This window comes from Acomys russatus, chromosome 3 (assembly GCF_903995435.1).
Source record: "Acomys russatus chromosome 3, mAcoRus1.1, whole genome shotgun sequence".
NCBI lineage: Eukaryota > Metazoa > Chordata > Mammalia > Rodentia > Muridae > Acomys > Acomys russatus.
The window spans coordinates 80,735,728-80,744,692 of record NC_067139.1 but is presented as its reverse complement, the minus strand read 5'-3'; the positions used below and the strand labels follow the sequence as shown (position 1 = coordinate 80,744,692).

General features: G+C 40.9%; 1 protein-coding gene across 1 annotated transcript; it reads right to left on the bottom strand.

The window, feature by feature from the left end:
* Positions 1-5,804: 5,804 nt before the first annotated feature.
* Positions 5,805-8,568, bottom strand: LOC127186735 (toll-like receptor 11). Its single transcript, XM_051142974.1, has one exon. The coding sequence runs from the start codon at positions 8,565-8,567 to the stop codon at positions 5,805-5,807; it is 2,763 nt and encodes a 920-aa protein (XP_050998931.1). The 5' UTR covers position 8,568.
* Between the last annotated feature and the right edge of the window lie 397 nt (positions 8,569-8,965).

The window sequence follows — 8,965 nt, the reverse complement described above, 5'->3', positions numbered from 1 at the left end:
GATGCACGTTTGAACTCACAGAGATGGCAGCATGCATAAGACCTGCACAGGCAGTAAGGGTCCATGCTCTTAGAAGGGGAAGTAGACATAGATGGCAAATAGAAAATCAGTTTTCTACAGTGAAGTCTCACTGGGCATAGCAACCCCATTTCAGGGAAGGCCTTATGCCCAGGAGTAGTTGGCCAACACAAAATGAACTCAGTGGACATTTTGTAAGCCATTTGCTTCATTTTGATTTATTTGGATGTTTTTGGTCTTATTTGTCTTTTTTCATTTTCATTTTTAAAATTTGTGTGTGTTTCTTCTTTTTTTTTCTTTGTTTGAATGAGAGAAAGAGCAAAGGAAGATAAAGTTTGGTGGGTAGGAAGGAAGAGCTGGGAAGAATTGGGGGAGGGGAAAATACAATAAAAATGCATTGTATAAGACTATTTTTCAGTAAAAGTGAAGGAACTCTCTGAATGTAAAAAGCTTCTATTCTCCAATTAAAATATGCACATTAACTGGGTGTGTTGGTGCATGCATGAAATATCAGAACTTGAACTTGGAAGGTAGACAAAACAGAATAAAGGGTTAAAGGTTATATGGTAGGATGGTGGTCAGTAGGATATAGAAAACCTTGTTTCAAACAAACAAATAAATAAATGAAAAACATACTGGCTGAATGAATTTAAGACATAACAATGTGTTACCTACAAGAAACTTACTTCACCAGTAAAGATACATATTTCTGAAAGCGAAAGGATAGAAAACAGTATTACATGTAAGCAGAATTCTAAAGTGAGTAGAAATATCTATGTGTATGTGTGACAAACAGACTTCGAGGCAAAAACAATGAGGAGAGACAAAGACGGTCTCTGTATGATTATCAAGGGAATAATTCATCAAGAATAACATTAACAACAACAACAAAAAAAAGAATAACATTAACGAATGTAAGTCTATACATACCCCAAATGCAACACTCAATTCTCCGAAACTTGTTAGATCTAGATGGCAGGGTTGGCTCCAATATGGTAACAGTTTCTCTTCACAGACTGGTTATCCAGACAAAGATGCCAAAAAGAAACATTACTTAAATTATGCCATAGATGGGTAAAACTTAACAGGCGTTTACAGAACATGCTGACAATGCACGTTCTTTTCATTAATACAGAGTTTTATATAGAATAAAACATATCATTGACTACAGAATAAAACACATATTTTATTGTAAAAATATTAAAAAGTTTAATGCTGCAGCTATAACTTGTTTATTTTCTGATCACAACAGAATGAAAGATCTTATTAATAGCAAGAGAAGCACTAGAACTTACTGAAATAGACAAACATGGCACACCTTTAAACTAACATTGAATTATTTAGGCTATCAGGAGATGTAATTCACAGATAGTAGTGAAAATTGGAACTAATGTGTGAAAGTCTCTAGGACACTGGAATTTATGATAATAAGTAAGAACATAAAAACATCTAACTAAACAATCTGATGATTCATCTTAGAAACTGAGAAAATCAAGAATAAATAATACTATATGAGTGTAAAAAGGGAAAGAAGTAAAACCAGAGTAGATATGAATAAATGAGTATAAATGAATAATATAAAAATTAGTGAAAGAATCCATATCTAAGGCAAATAAACTAAACCCATGTTTATCTAGAACAATGGGAGGGGAAAGAGAAAAAACCAAAACAGAAACATCAGAGGTTGAAAAGGGATTATTACAGGAGATGTCCCTGAAACTCACAGGAACACTGCTAGGATTTTATTGGAGAGCTATTTTTTAACAGTTTGGAATATATATAAGAAATGAACAAATTAATCATGGGCACAAATCCCCTGGGCTGTAAACATCTGAATAGATCAGTAACAAGCAACATCGATTCAACGAGTAAATTTTCTAGAGACAGAAGCTCAGGGCTGCCTCCTTACATTGCTGGATCCCACCACACGTTTAAAGTTCTCAAGCTGCCCCCATAGACCCGAAAGGCAGAAAGATTTCCACTCTTTTGTGAGACCAGAACTGGCCTGTTCCAACAACCTACAAAAGCCTAGGAGACAAGCCAGGAGCCCATGTCTCTACTAACATATGTGAACATTGTCAGCACACTGTCCAGCAGTACACCATATGCACCAAGCCAAAGTATTTCTTTATGGGATGTATAGTTGGCTAGTTCTGCACATCGGTGAGAGAAAGAGCCTTGATCACACTGATCAACACTTCATGGATAAAAATCCCTTGGATAAGTTAAATATCATGGCTCAACATATAAAGTTTATATACAACAAATCTAGGGCTCAAAATATTCATGTTTGCAGGTGATATTTTATGTGTAGAAAAACAAAACATATTTCACAAAAAAACTCTTGGAAGTTATAAAAATTTCAATAAAATATCAAATGACAAAATAAGCATAACAAACAGTAGCATTTTTAAAAAAATATTTCAACAAAATACTTGCTGAAGAAAAAATCATGAAAGAACCAACTCATAACTGTCACAACCCACCTGAAAATAAACCTAGCATGTGAAAGATCACAATGATAATTAGAAAATGACAACAAAACCAATTAAATTAGTCACATAAAAATGGAAAGATTTCACATGTCAATGGATATTGTAATAGCTTTGTAATGGTTAATACCATGTAACTATCCATACTATCCCCAAAAGTTGCAGAGAAATGCAATTCCCACCAAAATACTAATAACACTATTTACAAGACTAGAAGTGAAAAAACCCAAAACTCATATAAAATTCATCTGGAAGCACAAAATTCCATAAATAACTGAAGCAATGTCAAGCATAATAAACAAATTTAGAGGCATCACAATGCTCGATTTCAAGATTTATCACTGAGCCATCTCACGCAAAACAGTTTAGTACTGGCATCGGAACAGATGCACAGTTCAGTGGAAGAGAACAGACACCTCAGAAACAAGCGTGCACTGTCTAAAGTCAGCTCATGCTCGACAAGGATACCAAAACAAACACACCAGCAACAGCAACAAAACTTGTATTGAAAATGGTCTCTTCAACAAATGGTGCTGCAAAACTGAACAGCAACAAAAAGTCAAACATGAGAAACAGACGACTTTCTCTGTACAAAACCAAAATTAAGCAAAAGGCTAAATATATACTCTGAACCCCCTAGAAAGAAACAAAGGAGAGACATTTCAAACCACTCACACAGACAATGATTCTCTGCATAGAATCCCAAGTGCATAGGAACAAAAATTATCCAGCTACGAAGTTTGCACAATAAAGGACACAACCGACTTACTGAGCACACAATCTAAGAATGACAGCAAGCCTTTGACAGCTATTATTTAAAAATACTTTATATCTAGAGTTATAAATAACTAAGAAGATTAACAAATATACCAGTAATCCCATGAAAATTAGGAAATATTTTATTTTTTTTATTTACTGTGATCGAGTGCTTGGCTTGCAAGTGTGTCTATGGACCACATGCATGCCTCGTGCCTGTAGAGGCCAGAAAGGTCATCAGATACCATGGGACTGGAGTTACAGATGGTTGTGGGCTGCCAGACACAGTGACAGGCACCATGATTTCTCTCTTACATGAAAATATAGTGTCAGCCTGTAGGAGTGGTGTGGGTGGAGGCAGGAGTGCCTGGGGCTGGAAACAGCTTGTTAGATATGATGACTGTAATGTATGCAATTACATAATATAAATAAAATGTCTTCTGGGCATAATATATCCTTTTCAAGTAATCACGTTATAAATATTTTCCATCATATATGTGGCTTGTCTTTCTAGTCAGTCCAGTTCGTTTATAATGGGAAGCCATAGAAATGTCTTACTTCATATGTCACAGACTTATGAACTTTAATCCCACTTTGATTTCACCTGGGAAACTTCATATTCATTCTCTACACATTGCCTTCCTTTAATTATTATAGCTTTATAAATGTCTTGATTGCTGGACATAAAAAATATTATTGTACCAAAGGAGAGCAGAGAATTAGTTCAACTAACTACTCTATGCTAAAGTATTCTTTAAAAAGTTGTTTTAAAATTGTTATTGAATCCTTCTCAAGTCTCTGAGGGAGTTGAAGACCAGGTAGCTTAGTTTTACAATGAAGCTTAATTGTTTAGGGGTTAAGATGTTTTAGGTCTAGATAGGTGTTCTAAATTGATAATGACAGGATGTGATGGAGATTGATTTACATTCAGATATTTAGATGCACCAAGATAGGAAAGATGTTTTCTTCAAAGTTGTCAAATACAAATACCCAAAACTCTAAGATTGTAAAATTTATATAATTCCTGATTGTGTAGTGGTTCTTCTTTCCATAGGTAATCTATTGTATATATGTGTAAGAATATAAATATATGTACAAAAATAAAATAATTAAAAATTTGTTATTGCATCTATATATGTATCATCTATCTACCTATCTTCCTATCATCTATCTATCTATCTATCTATCTATCTATCTATCTATCTATCGCATATGCACGTGCGCATGTGTGCATGCGTGTGTGTGTGCCTGCATGCCACAGTGTACATGTGGAGGTCAAAGGACAGCTTGCAGAATTTGACTCTCTCTTTGTGTCATGTAGGCCCCACAGATTGAACTCAGGCTATCAGGCTTGGTGGCAAGTGTCTTTACTTGCCGAGCTATCTTGCTGGCTTAAAATGTTTTGTTATTTTTGAAAGATAATTTATTGTTATTATAGAATAATGCGAGCCTATTAAAACCTAGCAGAGAAGTATAAAGAAGGAAAAGCAACATGCAGTGCTTTTCTAGGTCTCTTTATGGTTTGTGTTTCTAGTTTCTTTTTCTTCATGTTTCATTTGTATCTATTTTACATATGTACACAGGCAGCTTTCAAATATGGACTTATATGTCATTGGTCAACAGCATCGTTTAATATTGTGTTAATATTATGACAAATCTTTCCATAGAACTGAATACAATTTTATTTATGTAATAACATCTTGTCACATTCATGGGATTTAGTTGGTGCGTGACATTACATTTTTGTCACTATACTTTTATTTGGTTTATAATTTTGGCAAAGTTTCTTTGAGTCTGTGAGAAAGTGAATATGGTCCAAGTTAGTCATTTGTTAGAAGGTAAAGCTCAATAAAAATGGAGAGCAGAGGAGCAGACGTGAGCCCCAGGATGGGAGGAGCAGACGTGAGCCCCAGGATGGGAGGAGCAGACGTGAGCCCCAGGATGGGAGGAGCAGATGTGAGTCCCACCATGGGAGGAGCAGATGTGAGTCCCACCATGGGAGGAGCAGATGTGAGCCTCACCATGGGTGATGCGTGAGCTGAGCCAGGCATGTAAGTCCTGTGCAGATTTCACCTGTGCAGATTTCAGTTCCCCACCAATACAGATTAAAACAACACATCTTACTCATGAAATGCTGTGTGTGAGAGAAACGAGTTAGAGGAACTGGTTACTGAACATTGGACAAACTAAAAATACCATTTCAATGTAAGTGACTCACCGGTTCTCCACCTTTTCCTCTAGAATTGCACAGTGAATATTTTGCACCTAATCGTGGTGGGATAGATTCCTTTTGAAAATCTTTGGGAAAAATGCACATGGGATTGTACAAACCTGTGCATACATGCGATGTGCGTTGAACAATATCTTGTATGGTTACAAAGTAGCTCATAACAGAGCTGTTTGGTGAATGAATATTTCCCAGTGTTTTAGAAGATTTTCCCCCCTTGGGATTTCATATATCATTTCACCCCCTTGGTGAGCCCATCCCCCAGTGACGAGGGAGCGTTCACCTCTGTACAGCAGCCTCTCTCGCCGCCTCTAGTCTTCTCTGCCTCGTCCAGCTTTCCTGAGCCGTCTGGTAAGTTGCTCCCAGAAAGTATCCCATTCCACCTTCCCTTCGGACAAATCAAAACAGTCCTCCGTCTGGAGCCATCGGGACAGTCGGGGGTAACTGTGGAGCTTCTGCTTATCAAGCGGCTCCAGAAACAGCAGCAGGAGGCGAGCTGTCCCGGGTCTGGCCACCAAGTGGTAAGTGGCCAGTCTCAGCTCTAGATTGCACCAGGGACTTGCTAAGGCCTGGCCCGTGAGCACACAGAGGGTCGCTCTGCTCTCACCCATGCTGGCAATCGTGGATTCCATCCTGTCATTTCCAACCCCAAAGTCCCTGGCAGGGAGACACAACCTCAAGCCTTCACCTTCAGGAGGGGGTTTCTCCAAAGCAGGAACCAGTTCTTCCAACACCCAGGCTTGGTCCTCTTCACAATACGATATAAAGACATCGTAGTTGAATTGGCCTCTGAGTCCACGTCCACCTAACTCCCACCAACAAGCATAAAAGAGTTTCCGGAGGTGATGACAACTAATCAGAGGAAGGACGGTCCCCAGAAGCAGCAGAGTGAAGCTGGCGAGAAAGGCCCAGAACTCAGCATCACGTGGGCAATGAGTAGCGAGGAAGGAGAACAGTAGTGTTTTGGAGTAGTCAGAAGCGTTGGCTACGCAGATGGATTTCTGCAGCCCATACACAAAAGTGTTTGGGGCCCGTGTAGCCCAAGACTCCACCCAGGAAGTTTCACACTGGCAGACGAAGGTGACATCTGAGAAATAAACATACCGAGGCAGTTGAGGAATGAACTCCTGGAGGTTGCTGTCCATCTCCAGGGCTCTCTCGGAGCTGAGCAGTAGCAGTTTGAGATTGTACAAGCCCTTAAAGCTGCCCACAGAGAGGTTCCTGAGATTCAGGTGGCTCAGTGCCAGGACCTGTAACCGAGGCACCTCCTTCAGTAGCGTTTCTAGCTTCGTAGTACTTGACTCGTGGAAAAAATTAAGGTACCCCAGCTCTAGCGCACGCAGCCTGGGCATCCCAAATAGATGGAGGTCCACCGCATCGTCATTTTCACACCAGATAGAGAAGTGCTCCAGGAGTGGAAGTTGCTGCGGAAAGAACCTCCGAAGTTGACCGGTTGAGAACACGAGGCTGTAGCCACGCAAGGTGAGGCGACGCAGGGAGGGAAAATGAACTGTTGTGGCGTCTGGTTGCAGCAACAGACTGGAAGTCTGTAAGGTAAGATTCTCCAAGGATAAGAACGGCTCTCCACTTGGAACCATAAACTGAACACATATTTTTGCTTGTATTTCTAAGCTGAGGAGCCCTGGAAGCCAGGGAGGATAGATGTCCAGCATTGCCGTAGAACCCAGTTGTAGCTGCCTCAGCATCTGGGGACCCTGCAGTTGTGTGCCTGAGATATGCTCCAAGTAGGTGCCCAGAAGGTTCAGGGTAGTCAGAGCAGGAAGATGAGAGAGCCAGCCTGGTTTGAGTACTTTAATTTGGTTCCAACTCAAGTCTAGTGTCCTCAGCCACTTGAGTCCCTGCAGGCTCTCATTAGATAAACTAGAGATGTTATTGCCACTCAGCCAGAGCTCCTGGAGTTGTGGGAGAAGGGAGAAAGCCCCATGGGGTACGTCACTGAGCTGATTGTGGGACAGATCTAACACTCTTAAACTTGTACTAAACAGTCCTTCTGGGAGCTCCAAGGTTGGGCCTAGCTTATTCATAGACAAGTTGAGGCTCTGAAGTTGGGGTAACATACTTAGGAAAGTGACTGGAAGTGCTCGCAGATGGTTATCATGAAGGCTAAGGAACTGCAGGACTCTATAACCTGGGAGATCTCCATTCTCCAAGATGTTTTGGATTTGGTTCTTCCCAAGGTCAAGTGCACGAAGGTCAGAGTAGCCAATCACATTTGCAGGCAATTTTTCTATACCTGTACCCACAAGGGAGAGGAATTCTAAGTGGAGCAGTCCTGAGCCTGTGACTTCAAATGTTCTTAGTGGGGTACCATCCAATATTAGGGAATGGAGTGTGAAGCCATGCAAGGCTCTGGCATCTGTCAGCTTCAGCTGAAGGTTGTAAGATAAATCCAGCACCTCTAGGAACGGGGGCCTTGGTTTGGTCCTGGGTGTAGAAGAGGCACCAAGCAGATCTGGGAAGAGCCTTTGTAGTTCCTGCAGCTTTGTCAGACAGCTGTTCCTCATGGTTAGATGCCTAAGAGTAGTTGGTAAGTAGATGCTTTGGTTATAATTCAGGCAGTAGCCTTGAAAGGAAAGACCCTGGAGGGATCTGAGAGGCTCTAAACAACTTGGAGGAAGGAGCAGATTTAGGCAACAGGGCGCGTGATGCTCAATAAAGAGGTACCGTAGCTGGTCCAGCCCTTGGAATGTTCTAGAAGTGATACTGACTGCACCCAGTTGCAACCTTAGAAGCTGTAAGGAGTGGAAGTGATCAAAAGCATTAGCTGGAAGGCTAGACACTATGCCTTGGAGGCAAAGCACTTCTGTATCTCTGGGTACTCTTTCTAGGGTCAGATCCATGTCTTTAACGTTGGAGCAAGATGCCAAAAGGTGCAGTCCTGGGGCCAAGGTGCAGAATGGGATGTAGGAGGGAAGGTTAGGAAATAGCAAGCTGTCTGCTATGACACAATCAGGGGCAGTCCAGGCCCAGCTGGTCAAGTCAAGGCTCACCAAAGCCAAAAGTATCATACTGAGGAGAACAGAGCAGAACCGATGTCTTTCCATCCTTGCCATTGATTCTAGAAAAAAGAGTGGGGAAAGAAAAGGTACCAACTCTTAGAGTGATGAGGAATCTGAGCCTGGGCCTTCTAATGTGCTTAACATTCTTGAGACTTAGGGACACACTGGGAAATACCCCAATAATCAAGATATGAATGACAGGATTGCCAAGCTAGAGACTCAAGTTGTGGCCACTGATGTGTCACTCCAAGCAGGTAGGGAACCAGCAGAGATTGAATCTGAAAGAGACCCAAAGAAGCTCTGAAGCTCCACAGTCACAGCTGGGGGTAACTGGCGCAGGCTGTTGAGGTTACTAGAGGAATCTGTCATGCAAAGCCAGGCAGAAAATCAACTTGTTCCATAGAGAGTACGCTGGCAGAGGAAACAGTGCTACTGACTTATTTGTATTTGAA